The sequence below is a fragment of the Rhinolophus hipposideros genome (genome assembly GCF_964194185.1).
Source record: "Rhinolophus hipposideros genome assembly, chromosome: 25".
Lineage (NCBI taxonomy): Eukaryota > Metazoa > Chordata > Mammalia > Chiroptera > Rhinolophidae > Rhinolophus > Rhinolophus hipposideros.
Genome location: NC_138071.1, coordinates 28,686,750 through 28,701,968, shown reverse-complemented (window position 1 = coordinate 28,701,968; position 15,219 = coordinate 28,686,750). Strand labels below are relative to the sequence as shown.

General features: G+C 52.9%; 1 protein-coding gene across 3 annotated transcripts in view; it reads right to left on the bottom strand.

Annotated features, from left to right (window-relative positions):
* DPP6 (dipeptidyl peptidase like 6) overlaps nucleotides 1-15,219 on the bottom strand; it is a 526,646-nt gene that overhangs the window by 33,019 nt on the left and 478,408 nt on the right. For all 3 annotated transcript variants that reach the window (XM_081038509.1, XM_081038507.1, XM_081038508.1), the window contains exons 11-16: nucleotides 13,805-13,928; nucleotides 12,234-12,272; nucleotides 7,904-8,011; nucleotides 6,158-6,249; nucleotides 5,234-5,281; nucleotides 3,582-3,700 (exon numbers count right to left, since the gene is read on the bottom strand). In XM_081038509.1, the coding sequence (XP_080894635.1) occupies nucleotides 3,582-3,700; nucleotides 5,234-5,281; nucleotides 6,158-6,249; nucleotides 7,904-8,011; nucleotides 12,234-12,272; nucleotides 13,805-13,928 (530 nt within the window). The remainder of the gene's footprint in view (nucleotides 1-3,581; nucleotides 3,701-5,233; nucleotides 5,282-6,157; nucleotides 6,250-7,903; nucleotides 8,012-12,233; nucleotides 12,273-13,804; nucleotides 13,929-15,219) is intronic.

The following is a 15,219-nucleotide window of genomic DNA, read 5'->3' as shown; positions in this document are numbered from 1 at the left end:
TAATTTTTGCACAGCATGGAAACTTAATAACCATTATTAACAGACCACTAGCAAATCTGTTTCCAGTCCTCAGAAACAAGAGGTGGAATTTCTCCACTAAAGAGAACAGGTGAGAATGACGGAAGCCCCGCCTCAGAGATACTGAGTCAGACTCAGGGGAACAACAGCAACATCATTGCCAGCATCACCAACAGCACCACCGCCATCATCCACAGCAATATCATCATCACCTCCATCACTATCACCATCACCATCACCACCATCCTCATCACCATCAGCACCATCATCACCATCACCATCACTATCACCATCACCATCATTACCATCACCATCATCACAATCACCACCATTATCACCATCATCACCATCACCACCACCATCACCATCATCACCATCACCACCATCATCACCATCACCACCATCACCACCACCACCACATCACCATCATCACCATCACCACCACCATCACCACCATCATCACCATCATCACCATCCTCATCACCATCAGCACCATCATCACCATCACCATCACTATCACCATCACCATCATTACCATCACCATCATCACCATCACCACCATTATCACCATCATCACCATCACCACCACCATCACCATCATCACCATCACCACCATCATCACCACCATCATCACCATCCTCATCACCATCAGCACCATCATCACCATCACCATCACTATCACCATCACCATCATTACCATCACCATCATCACCATCACCACCATTATCACCATCATCACCATCACCACCATCACCATCATCACCATCACCACCATCACCACCACCACCACCACCATCATCACCATCACCACCACCATCACCACCATCATCACCATCCTCATCACCATCAGCACCATCATCACCATCACCATCACTATCACCATCACCATCATTACCATCACCATCATCACCATCACCACCATTATCACCATCATCACCATCACCATCATCACCATCACCACCACCACCACATCACCATCATCACCATCACCACCACCATCACCACCATCATCACCATCACCACCACCATCACCACCATCACCACCATCATCACCACCATCATCACCACCACCACCACCACCACCACATCACCATCATCACCATCACCACCACCATCACCACCATCATCACCATCACCACCATCACCACCATCATCACCATCACCACCATCATCACCATCACCACCACCACCACCACCACCACATCACCACCATCACCATCACCACCACCATCACCACCATCATCACCATCACCACCACCATCACCACCATCATCACCATCACCACCATCATCACCATCACCACCATCACCACCATCCTCATCACCATCAGCACATCATCATCATCACCATCACTATCACCATCACCATCATTACCATCACCATCATCACCATCACCACCATTATCACCATCATCACCATCACCACCACATCACCATCACCACCACCATCACCACCATCATCACCATCCTCATCACCATCAGCACCATCATCACCATCACCATCACTATCACCATCACCATCATTACCATCACCATCATCACCATCACCACCATTATCACCATCATCACCATCACCACCACCATCACCATCATCACCATCACCACCACCATCACCATCACCACCACCATCACCACCATCATCACCATCATCACCATCACCACCATCATCACCATCACCACCATCATCACCATCACCACCATCACCACCATCCTCATCACCATCAGCACATCATCATCATCACCTCATCACCATCACCACCATCATCACCATCACCACCATTATCACCATCATCACCATCACCATCACCACCATCACTATCACCATCACCACCATCACCATCATCACCATCACCACCATCATCACCACCATCACCACCATCACCACCATCACCACCATCATCACCACCATCACCACCATCAACACCCCTGAAACCCCACTGAACAGTTTGATAAATAATAAATCATTAGTCTTGACCACAACTCTACAGGGGTTTTACTCCCCTGGTTTTGTAGATGAGTGGCCAAGGCCCAGGAGGTCAGTGCCTCTTGCTTCCTCCTTGATGAAGGACCATTTGTCTTCTTTCCTCCCCATTTTCACCAGTCACCAAACACTCCCTTTCCTGAGCCCCTACAGCAGGGATGGTCTTTCCCAAACACTCTGCCACATTCTCCAGGTGGTTGTATGCGCTGGTTTCCTCGAGGGTGGGTTTGTGGGCCCAGGGACCTGGAGCCCTCCCTCCCCACATGGATGAGGACACTTATCCTAGCAGAGGCTCTCGCCACGCCAGCGCCAGCTCCCCTCCCCATGCTGGTCCCTGGGTTACTATCACGATGCTGTTAATTTACCAGACTTTGGGTTGCTTGCGGGCAGGGCCTCATTCCCTCTTGTTCATCTTTCCATACCCGGTATTCAGCCCCATGTCTGGCAAATAACAGGGCATTAGAGAATGACTCGAATTGGGCGGTTCAGTCCTCTGCGGCCCCACTGACACCTGCATTCAAGGGGGTGTGATTTATACACTGGAGGACACACCAGACCCTAGCAAGTTACCAGTAGCTCCCAACCCCATAGCAGCCCTGGGGGGACAGATACAGACATGCAGGCCTGCAATGCCCCCTCGTGTCTGGAGCTCCACGACGGCTCCAAACACTTAGGTCTGCAGGAGAGGGAGATGCGTCGTGGAAAATAATCAGCCAAAATGTTAGTTTCTCCCTGTGCACAGGAGAGAGCAGAAGTGGCATTTACGGACACCTGGGGTATGCAGACATGGAAAACGTGCTGATTCCAGTGCTGGCTTGGTCCCTGACTAGCCATGTGCTTTTGGGCAAGGCGTATAAGTGTCTTGCCCTTCTCACCTGCCAAACGGCTTTGCTGGTGGGAGGGAGGCAATGGATGGCTGGACTCTTAGAGCAGCTTCTCTGAGTTTTTGGTAGGTAGTCTCACCATGTGTGTAAGTCCCCGAGGTCAAGGATGAGGTCTAATTCAGATGCGTATTGTTGGCTCCCGGGCAGCACATGACTGAGAATTCCTCCGGGCCCCCCAGCCCCTGCACACGTCTTTGCAATGGCACATTTCTGTGAAGTGACGACCCCCCCACCCCCATGAGTCCCGCAAGGCAGGAACTCTAATCCTTGGATTCCCAGGACTGAGCAGCACGCAGCAGCTGCTCCAGAACAGAACCGAGACCTCAATCCTTCCGTTTGCTTAGGAGGCTGATCCTTGAAGTGATTTTACTACCATTGCAGACCTCCCTCAGTGTGAGACACTAAGCCCACGTTGCTCTTGGGATCTCTGAGACGGGAAATGTAGGCGGACTTTGGGCTTGACTGGCATAGCACGCGGGCCCTCTGATGAGCGGTACGCCTGTGCAACGTGCAGGACATCCACACTGCAGCAGCCTGGGAGGTGACGCAGGGGCCCTGCTCCTGTCGGCCAGTGTCATTGGCTGGGCAGGACCCTCACTGGTCTAGAACAAAGCCTGCCTCCCCACCTTAAGGTGTGCCCGCCCTTTTGGATCTCAGTGTGGGTTTAGAGCCGGGTCGGGAACTGTGGCTGGAACGTACCTTCGCACTTGAGCAGGAAGAAATCCATGTTGTGGCTGAAGGAGGCGCTGAAGTAGGTGCAGTTCTCCACCAGGTCGCAGGACAAGCACTGCCGGTTGAAGCTGCCCACCGTGCTGGCACTGCAGGGGCGAAGGAGGCACAGTGTGAAGTGGGGCCGGGAGGAAGCCGTCCCAGAGGTCAGGGCCCTGCCCCCGCTGGGCACTGCCAGCTGGCTGAGCTCTCTCCATCCAAGTGGCTCAGGCACCCCGACCTTCACCGCTGGTTCCTGTCCCTGCACCTGCCGGCTGGGCTGCTCGTGCTCACCTTCCCTGGCTGGCAAACCCTCCACCTGGAGGAGCTCTCAGCATGTCTGCTCTATGGAACAGTCTCCTTGGTCATCTACACTTTCACCAGGCCCCGGGCACGTCCCAGATGCGAGGACAGTGCAGTGCTTCGTGTTATTACCTAGTGCTTTGTGTCCATGGTGAGACGCTGCTTCTCACTCGATGGACCTAGAAGAGTGGGCACCTCAAGACCCCCTGGTCAGGTGCGAGTTCACGTCGGAAAGACCTAAAGGTGCTTCCAAAAGTGAGAAAGTGCCAAGGTACCTTCTCAGGTACCTGGGAGGAGTTCTTGTCTGAGCACTTTGTGTGGGAAGGGTGTACTGCAAGGTCCCAATACACAACGTGCCTACAAGAGCGAAGCTATTTCATGGGACAGAGACAAGCTAGGCGGTGTGACTCGGTCACCTTTGACCAGCTTGGTGACAGGACCCATCTGAGTCATCCTGCCAGACATGCAGTGATGAACAGTCCCCGAGGGGAGCATGTCTGTGGCCCCCTGAAGCTGCCAAGGACCCTCTGCGGCCTTCTACTCTTTGCATGGACCAGCGGGTGGCAGGGGACACCGTCATCCACCTGTCGGCGGTGGGGGAGTGGCCAGGCCTCGGCTCCATCAGGCTGTGAGTCGCCTGCCTCAGGCCCTTACATCAAACCTGGGATCCTCTCCAGTGGCCCATGAACGTGTGGCTATAACCAGCTACCACGCTCCCAGCCTGGAAAGCATTGAGGATGTAATAGATTGCCCCACTTCCCGCTCTGTGAACCCCACTTCAGAACCATAAACTTTAGTCAGAATAGTAACTGCACAGTTGACAGGCTTTATGCTGAAGATGGACAGACCGTGGAAAAACCCTCGTCTTTCTTCAGGATTCAGAGGTCACCCCTCCCCCTTGAGATTACAGAATCTGACCAGTGTCACACGGCATGGCAGCCGTGACGGGGAGCCGGTGGAGCTGGCGAAGCCGGCCTCCTTGCCCCCATCCAGTGGTCTTCCCAAGCCAGGCTCTCCCTCGGAAAAAACTCAGGTGAGACCACGCCCTCCAAATCAGTATTTGAATAACGGTGAAAAGGAAAGACCATTAGAAGCCCACTGGTTATGAAGAGGAGACAATAACAGGGGCAAAACTCAATGCAGCAGAAGCAGAAGAATAAAATAATGCTTCAAATCTGGTGTCCTGAGCATGTGTCCTGACTTCTCTCCCGACTCGACAGCCCCGCTCGTGGGGTGGGGTGTCTTCGCTTCTCCCGAGTGGGCTGCAGACATGCACGTTTCTGCCCGCTCGACGCCCTCCTCCAGCAGGCAGCCTCCCCGAGCGGCAGGGCCCCACGTACCTGTAGAGCTGCCGTCTCCTGGGCAGATCCTCTGTGCTCAGGAAGTAGCTGCAAAGGCCAGCAGGGGCACGGGAGTTAGTGGGCTCCCGGACAGCGTGCATCTCACACGCCAGGCTCCGCACAGGCACCCCCTTCCCAGGGACCCCTGTTCAGTGGCTACAGTGAGCACGGCTCCCCTCAGTGTGTGGGCAGGCTGAGCCTCTGTTGGCCTGGGGGTCCCACACTGGCCCACAGGACTCTGCTGCAGGGGCGAGGGTGGTGGCCCTGCACCCCTGGACTTGGGTGCAGGAATTTCGTTACAGGTCCCCACCTGGAGGGCAGGGAGCCCCCTCACTACAAGTGCAGATGTGAACTCGGGATCAGTAACTCTCACTGACGGATTTTCACCGGAGCCCCAGACGTGCAAACCTGGGCTCTCGTCACAGGATCAGAGAGGCCGAGTGGCCAGGGGACCTGTCCTCCCACCGTCCGAGGAGAATCCAGCTCCCCGTTACTGACTGAATAACCAGGGCTAAATCATTTGAATTCTTTTTGTCTTAGTTCATAGATTTTTGAGATGGGGAAGGCAATACACTTCCGTCGTGGGACCGCTGTGTCCCATGAGACTACGTGCATAAGGCACAGTGCCTGGACTGGCAGCGCCTCCATGACCCTCAGAACTGTGACGCGTGCTCCTGGGCCAGCACTATTCAGCCGCTCAGCTTCCTGCCTGGCTTCCCCACGACATCTCCTGGCCCAGCAGGGGGGCTGTCACACAGGAGCGCATGCATATGCCCGTGAAGACACCAGGACCCCGTGACGCTGTCTAAGAGGGGCAGCCTGGCCCCCCGGGCCACGTTCTGTGCTCACAGAGTATAATTTAGCTGATGGTTACAGTCAGCAGGAGGAAGGGCCCGGGGATGGCAGGGGCCGGCGCTCACTCACATCTGATTCCGCTTCTCGTCGTAGGACAGAATCTTGGTCACATCCCAGTCCCCAGAGGTGATGGACTGTATGTTGTCATTGCTGCTGTTGGGCTGGAGCACAGACAGGCCATGAGCAGCAGGAAAGCTGGACCCGGCCTGAGCTTTGCTTCTTGATCCCAGAGTGGCTCAGGTACCAGGAGCGAGAGATGGGTGCCGTCTGCCCCGCCCACTGGGTCCTCTCCTGGGCGGCGAGGCGGGCGCACCACCCAGCCCACAGCCCTCTCCCCCACTCTGAATTTCAGTGACGGAGAGAACAGCACAGCCTACGTCTGTGCTGCTTATCAGCGAGGTCCCCCATCGCCATGACTCCCGCCGAGGTGTACACAGCTTAAGAGAAGGACCACTTTTCCTTTAAAATTTCTAAATCCCATTAGCAGAGGCATCGCTATGGCGCATGGGGAGCGAAGAAAGAGAGAAACATGGGGAACTGGATGAAATAGGGCAAAGGAAATAGAGAAAGAAGGCAAGGAAAGAAGGAAGGAAAGAGGGAATGAGAAGGGACAGCCTGTGGGGAACAAGAGGGGTGGAAAAGCCGGGGGGCATGAGGGGCTCCTGGGCAGCAGGTGGGGACCTGCTTCCTACTGGAAGGTTTCACAGGGTTCTCAGAAAATGCTGATTACGTGGATGCACTCAGAGTCTAGGACTGAATGAAAACATCTAAACACATTGAAATCTTGATGACAGGATCCAAAATGACAAAACTCGGAGTTCGGGGCTGCAGAACGAAAGCCGCAGGAGTAAAGAGATGGACATCAGCTAGTCTGCAAAAATTCTGTGTGATGTAATTAGTGGCCTGAAAATGAAGACGTCTGGGTCTCAGCCTTTGAGTGACTGGTCCCTAGCACGGAGTCACAGCCCAGTCCCCTTCTGTGCCGTGCAAGCTGCTCTCAGATGGGGCAGAAATTCTTCATTGGAATTTTTTTGAAGTTGCCTTTTGTGCCATCTCATAAACATCAGCCTTTTACTCTATAGTCACAGACTATTTTTGAGAACCTTTTTAAAAATCAAGTTTTCTTCACCTGCCCCAACCTCAAGTAACTTTACACCGAGGATGAAGGTTGTGCTCCAGGAGATGCCAGCCCCTCCACCTTTTCCCAAGGCAGAGTCCCTGAAAGTTCAGTGCCAGGGGAGCGCCCCTGGGGGGCAGCTGGGTGACCACTCTGCAGGAGACAGCACCCACTTTTGGTTCTCCATCCACAGGGAGTAAGCTCTGGCATTCCCTGTCAGACCCGAGAACCAGGGGAGTGACAACTGGCAGTGACAGCACAATAGAGTAATACCTGCTTTTGGCTAAAAGAGAAGGTGGGCTGCCTGGGAGGGGGCGGTGTGCCCTGGAGCCCGGCCTCAGGGAGTGTGAGGGGACCCCCTGCAGACGGAGAGGAAAGGCTGATGGGCGCAGGAAAGTCATGAGACAAGACTCCTCAGGCTCACACCCAACAATGGATGCCAGTCTCCTCTGAGACTGTCAGAGCGTCATTTGTGTTTCTGGGATGACAGAAAGGGCCCAACGTGACCCGCCACCCCATGAGAACGTCTGCACTGCATGAGTGCCCCATTCCACCCCACCTTTGGAAACCACCCCTCCAGTTTAAGTACCTGACCTTCACGTTGGGGACCTCAATGGTGGCAAGTGTACTCAGAGCGCTCACCCACCAGAGCCCATCGCCAACCCCACCAACCAGTTTTGGGAAGGAGCAGCATTTACCTGGGACGAGGACACAGCAATGTGGTGGAACTTCCCCTGGCCTCCCTGCGGGATCGCTCTGACGAAGAACAACTTTCCTCCGTCCCGGGAGAAGGCGGGCTCTTCATTCTGCGGGCGACAGAGATGGGTCAGAGCTCGGTTGTTACGAGGACGACAGAGACCAGTGCTTGGGTCACTCCGCAGACAACAGAGGCCGGTTAGTACTTGGAAAGGCTTCATTCTATTCTGAAGAGGCTGAGCTGGGATAGCATGCACCTGGGGGGCATTTTCTGTGTAATTTCTAATCAGAGGTGCACTTGAAAAGAGAGCTGTATGGGGCCTCTCCTTTCCTTGGGAATCAGGAGTCAAGCCTTCAGTTTTCTGAGAAGAGGAATAATGAGGAATCCAGAGGCAATGCCTAAACAGAGGCAGAGAAGAAGGCACGCTTCGTTTACAAAGCACCAGTAAAAAGAGGGGACATGTGTCGCCCCCCCCCCCCAGGCCGGACAGCAGCGGGCTGTCAGCCCAGGGCAGTGAGACCCCTTCGTCTGTGGTCTGTTGAAGTCAGAGCATTTTGCAGAATTCCTCTGGGCACCTTTAGTATCTATCACAAGGAACATAATTCTAAACAACCCACACCTGATTTTGCCTAAAAGTGAATTCCACTCTTTCCACAGTCTTTGTTCTTTTATTTTATAAAATCCAGCTCACGCTGAATAGCCCACCAAGAAGAGAAGAAGAAGGAACGGAAAACCAGGACACACTGCATACAATCTAGGATGTGGATGAGAGCAGCCGGTCCTCCCAGGAGCCACGTGAGACCGCGTGGTTTCTAGCTAGAGGAGCGTTCCACCAACACGTTCATTCAATGACACGTGTTTGCTTGGACCTCCTGTCACTTTTCCCTGGAAACAAAACCAATATCCACAGTTTTCCCTGGGGGATGAATTCCAGGCTGGACTGAAAGCCAGGGGCTGAGGTGCATAGCCACGTTTCCACCGGGCCCCCCAAACGTTTAGCAGCCACTGCTCAGCCCCCCGCCAGCCCTCCGTGGGTGGCTGTCGTCTTGATGGGCAAACAGGGATTTTGCTCCAGCATCGTCTCAGCCTCTCGAAGCTCCAGTTTGAAAGTTTCCATCTGTGAGTGCCAATTAGTTAGCTACGATACGCATTTTCTGACTCAAGGAGCTCCACGCTGGTTGGGCATGAGGAGCTCCACGCTGGTTGGGCATGAGGACGCATGGTAAATAAGCCCCAGCTGGCACAAGGAAACTCGTCTCCTGCCGCCCACGAACGCATGCAAATGCAATGTGCCCAGAGAAATAAAACTAACGTGTGATTAAAATGACATTGAACCTCCAAGAGTATTTGCAATAAAATGAAACCTTTAATCTGCAAATATTTATTTTTTTCCATCGAGAGTTGGATGCATGGCATTTAAAAGCAGAGGCAATGGAAGACCCAGCAAGAAATCAGGCTTTTTAAATGGCTGCCAACTGCAGCCCCATATTGCAATAGCCTCCGTTTTCTGGGGAAGGGTTTGCACCTTGGGCAGAGAAAAATACTCTGAATAAATGTTATAAACAACTCCTTCCGGCCGGAAGCATTGTTTTCACACCGAGAAGGTCCTGTCCCTGGAATGGCATCACACTGACCCATGGAACTTTCATGGTGGGCAGGCAAAGGACCAGCCGTTGAGCCTCTCTGAGACACGGTTTCTAGTGCAGTAAATGGATTTTTAGTGAGAAAGTGCGGTGACTTTGGTGAGGAGAGCTGGACTTTAATCCAGGTTCTGACTCTCGTGGATTTGGGGGGAGGCATGCCTAGTCCCTGTGGATAAAAGGGAGTCCATCACACACACGGTGCTGGTGTCTGAACCTGCGTTCATAGCAGGTCAATGCAGATGGAGAACTTTCATTGGTGACTCTTCCTGAGCCACGTGTCTCCTTCCTGCCAGTTCTGTCCACAGTTCAGATGCAGTCATCCTGTCTAACGTCCCGGCCCAGATTTGAAATCACAAAACCGAAATTCTGGTTAAAGAAGAAAGACTGTCAGGAACTGACCTATAGGACAGACCCATCCTTCAAAGGTAATGGGCCTGGCGCAGGGCCACTAGTGGATTTGTGTCACAGCTTTGAAGGTCACAGGCAGCAGGGACGGGGTGTTCGTGTGCTGGGGGGGCTGCCTCTCTCTCTCTGGAATATTCCCAGAGGAGAGGGAACTTGGAGGGTCTCCACCATGGGACGCTCATACGCATCTGCCTCTTCTTGTTGGTTCTTGGGAGTCTCCATGGGGACCCATGCTGAGCCCTCGGAACGGAGACAGGAGGAAAGGGAGGGAGATGGGCCTCAGGTGGACGTCCAGGGTTGCTCTCACCCACTGTGGCCGCAAGCGATCAGAAGCCTAGGTGATCTGAGCAGACTGGGGCTCCACGAGGTTGTCAGGACTTCCAGATTCCAGTCTTCTCCACAAACGACACTGCCTGGGCCACTGGGGCGGGCGCCTGTAACCCTTTTGTGATGAATGTGCCGGACGTGGCTGGTGGTCAGCAGCCTCCCGGGCAGCAGACGGTGGGTCCAGCCCCAAATACATTCCTAACTCGTCCTCTAGGACCTCCCGGTATCGTGAAGGATGAGGAAAACGAGATTATTTTTGAAAAAGAATGTCTACGAGTTCCTTCATGAAAAATGTCTTCGAAAGGCATGTCAGGACGAACTGCTGAAACTGGGCTTTCTTGCTGCCCACGGAGCTCTGCAGGAGGCTGCAGCCAGACACACAAGACCCCATTGTATGACGGCATTTACACGAAACCTCCAGAATCGATCAAGTCGCCGAAACCGGAAGCTGTTTGGTGGGTGTCAGGTCGCGGGAAGGGGTGGGCAGTAGCCGCTCAGTGGATGGCGGTTTCACTGGGGGCGATGGAAATATTCTGGAAGCGGATACAGACGGTTGTTGTGCAGCGTCATGAATGTGCTCAGTGTCAGATTTGTTCACTTTTACTAAAACCCACAAAGCCCAGCACGTGCCTGGTACAATCCACAAATATTCGCCTAACAGATGATGGATCTTTTCCTGATCCGTTCATTCCACCTCTCTGGCATTTTGTCTGATATAAGAGGAATGTCATAACATTACTTTAGATATCTGTGCTTGTGTTGTCGGTCCCGGGGGCAGTCAGGGACTGGTCAGCAGAACCCCGAACCCTGGCATAATCCACTCCCCAGCGAATGCCGTAGGGTTCCCAAACACGTTCTCATTCTTGGCATTTTCTTAGCTTGGGCTTCGCATCCAAACTTGGGTGCAGGAAAACAAAAGTGGCCACGGTGGGCCATCATCTTTTGGATAAGATTGGCACAGAGCAGAAAAAATATATATGTTCAAAAACAACAGTGTCCACTTCTGAGGCTACCACCCCTGAGATAATGGACGGAAAGCTGGGGTAGATCACTAATTCCACAGATAAAAGAAGGGCACGCCAGTCAGAGATGTCAGAATGTTCTTGGAGAGCCAATGCCAATATTTGTATTGTTCAGATTCTGTGATTGTCCATGCACGTAATCCATCATATCAATGATGAATATGTGCCCTCCTCCCATAATCTCGAGACTCAGATCTCCTTCAATTTTCCCCAGAGGATTTTCAGATAATTTTCATCCCATTAGGTAGGATAAGGAAGCATCCAAAACTTCCCCACCTGTTCTGTCTAATGTCAGGTGTGGAATGAGAAAAAAATAAATACAGGAAATTCCAATGTCTAAGGTTTTACTTTTTGTATAAGTTTAATTTTTTTTTTTTTTTTGGTTATAATGAGTTACTGTAGTCTTCTGATTGCTTCCAATCTCTAGAGCCTGTCTGATGGGCATTTCTGGTCTGAGTTAGGGACGGAAAGGCCAGGGCTGGACCTGAAGTCAGATCCCCAGCAAGGGTCATGCTGAGCCACAGTGGCGTCCACCCCAAACGAGACAACCTCAAACCCCATGGAGAAAACATGAACACCAGCCACATTTTCATTCTCTTTTACCGTAGTAGGTCATAGCTAGGCAACTTTTACAGACTCCTCATTTTTAATTCACTCAAAGGAGGTCATCTAACAGAGCTGAGGTCTCACCAAACATCACAGGTTCTCAAGATCTCAAGCGCAGTGACTTTCTAACCTCCTTCCTCGGAGCCACGCCTCTCCAGTCGTGCCTCAGGGGCCACAGCCCCCCACCTTCCATCAGGGCCACGCCATGTCTGGTCTACGTGGGACTGCTGTAGGATTTACTGTAAGAAGCTGGTCTGCTGTGCAGACACCCCACGCCCCCATGTGGGCGATGGTGCTTGGTGTGGTGGAGAAGGTGGGGAATAGTTACCTGTCTGTGGAGCCAGGCTTCGCTTTCATCCTCGTGTTTCTGAAAGGGAATAAGAGCATGAGAGAAAGGACTTTTGGCAGGTATTGTGTCTTAGCGACAGTGCAGAAACAATTCGTTTCCTGTGCATGACAGCTGCATAAGTACAGACAGTGCCATGGCCACCCCGGCTCTCTGCTTTGTGTCCTACTGTGTCTCGGAGCTGGACCCGTGTCCCTGAACAGGAAAAGTGTCACTCTCCCCAGCAACGAGGACAAATCCCTGGCAGGTAGAAATCCTTTGGAAGATATCAGTGGTCATCCTGACCGTGTGTGTGCAGGCATATGTGCATGCATGTGTATATGTGGACATGTGTCAACTTTCCAGCTCGCCACTCTGAGTAACCTCGCCACTCTGAGTAACCATCCTGGTAGAGCAAACCATTAAGAGGGTTTTAAAAAAAATATGCAAAGTCAATCGCACAGAACGGTGTGGAAAGACGCCTGACGGAAGATCAGACAAAACGAAACCAGAAACACCAGTGTAGGGCTCCTCAGCACAACCCGCCATCCCAGGGCCCATGGACCTGTCCCTGGTGCTGATATGGCCTCTGCAGGCCCAGGGCAGTTGGTGGCAATGGACGCTCGTAACATTAGGGCCACCGGCAAGAGAATTATGAGCAATTCCCAGCTTGCCAGCTGTGTGTCCGCTCTTTCCCTCCTTCCCCTCACGCACGCCCATCAGAATAACCTGGAATGTGCTCTAAATTAGACACAAAACCCAGGTAAGTCACTGACCCATTTGAAAACGTCAGTGTCAGCAACTGATCCCTGTTCCTTTCCTCAAAACCACACGTAGGCCGTGCAGCGAGAGCCGCTGCGCTGAGCTTCCCGAGTCACAAAAAAGCTGCTTTGCAAGCCTCTCTCCTCAGTTGAGAAATAAAAATTTAGGCTCCAAAAAACAAAAAAGTTCCAAAAGCACTGCCTGAATTTATTAATTGACTTTGATTTTGCCCCAGCACTAGGAGATGTGCTCTCGGGGGTGGAGTGCAGACGCTGGAGCCTGCGGGTGGAGGGGGACGGGCTGTGGCCGGGGCGGTGAGGACCGGGGCCACTCCCTGCGTGCAGGGCTGCAGGCCTTCCTTCAGATTTCCGTTTTTTCTTTGCTCCCTCTGTGCATCCTTTGCATTTTGTCTTCCCTACGGCTGTCTCCTCTAACCACTCGTTAAGTCAGCCTGACGCCCCTAGGAACACTGCTAGGGGACAGAGCCACTGAAACGGGGCAAGCCAAGGGGTGTCGCCTTGACCCCGGCACCTGGGGCCTCGGGTCAGTGCCTTCCCCTCTCTGAGCGTCAACTGGAAAACGAGGAGGAGGCAGTCGGCTCGGAGGACAGGAGAGGACACATCTAGGAGCAGGACGCCCAGCTGGGAGCCTGACTTTCGGGGCAGTACTCCAGGTGTCCACCAGGTGGCACCAAAGCAGAGACGCCGACCCAGGTCGCCACCAGCGAGCAGGACCAGAGGGCTCAAAGGCGGCCTTGATGGCCCCACCCCACCTCGGTGCTTCCAGCCATCGCTCCCGTCCCTTGCCCGTACCTTGGTGCACACCCCCGTGGTGGCGTCGCACAGGGTGAGGATGGACACGTTCTGCGCCCGGCTCAGCCAGTTGACGGCGACCTTGGTGCTGGTGGCCCACTTCACCATGGTGATGTAGTACTCCCTGGAAACACACACACACACACACACACACACACACACACGCACAGGATGAGCGGCTGCACGGGACCCGCGGGGACCAGACATGCACAGCCCAGCCCTGCACCCCGGCCCACGGCTGGAGCCGCCTGGCGTGGACACATCCGAGAGGCTCCGAAACAGGGCTTCTCATAACACACATGGACAACGAACTCAGTGGGAAACCGAGTCGTTAACACGTGCTGGGAAAAGCAGGAAGGAAAGGTGTCCTTCCCGGGCTGTTCCCTCGAGAGCAGTGTGTGACGTGCACGTCGCCCAACAACCAGCTGTCCCACTGCTGCGGTTCTCCTGCCACAGCCCAGGGCCAAGGCACAACTTTGCGTCACGGGAAGCAGCGAAGAGGTCCCACGAGAGGCTGACAGAGCTGGCCCGGCTGTGCCAGGAATAATATGCTGCCCTCTTCCCTGTCCTGTAAAGCTCAAGGCCCCAGGGCGGACTCTCGCGAACCCGGGAAACTGGGCACCACTCTGGGCGGCAGGCAAACCGATTTGACAGCCTAGATGTCACACGCCTGCTTGGACATCTGATGTCACACACTTGTCACACCAGCAGTGTGTTTGGAGCTGCCCTAAACTTAGCACGAGGGGTATGTTATGGGGGTTCCTGGTGATTAGTTCAGTTGCACAGGACCTCCAAAAATGGGCTCTTTAGAGGGGAACAGCATGTAAGAGGAAAAAAGGAAATGTCAGGAAATAAATACACAAGAAGAATATCCTCAGGGGAATTTGGAGAAAGTCCTCGAGGCCAGCTAACACTCCATCACCTGCCCCTCCAAGGTCTAGAATGAGATCAGGTTGCCTCTGTCTAATTTCTATGGTGTTGTTTCGCATAGAAAGACTCCATATAGGCCAACTAGGAAAGAAAGAAATTATTCTGACACTTGTTAGCACGGGAAGGTGGATTTCAGTCCTATCACAATAGGTGTGGACCCCACTGCATTGAATGGGGTTTTGCAGTCAGAGAGCAGGCTCGACTCTCAATACCAGCAAAGTAATTATTAAGTGATACAATAACATAAAATAAAAAATATATTGGGTGACTATTTCACAGAATGATCAACATTTAGGAACTCTTTCAAAGAAGATTAAAAACAAATGGTAGCGCCCATCATAAATGATGGCACCATTTCAGAAAGAAGAAACCATTTCAGAAAAAAAGATACCAATACACCATGTTCCTGGAACAAGAAACTGAATATGGTAAATCAACCTGAAAGAAAGAGTATTATTTACGTTTAAAAAGGTAACCCACAGAGA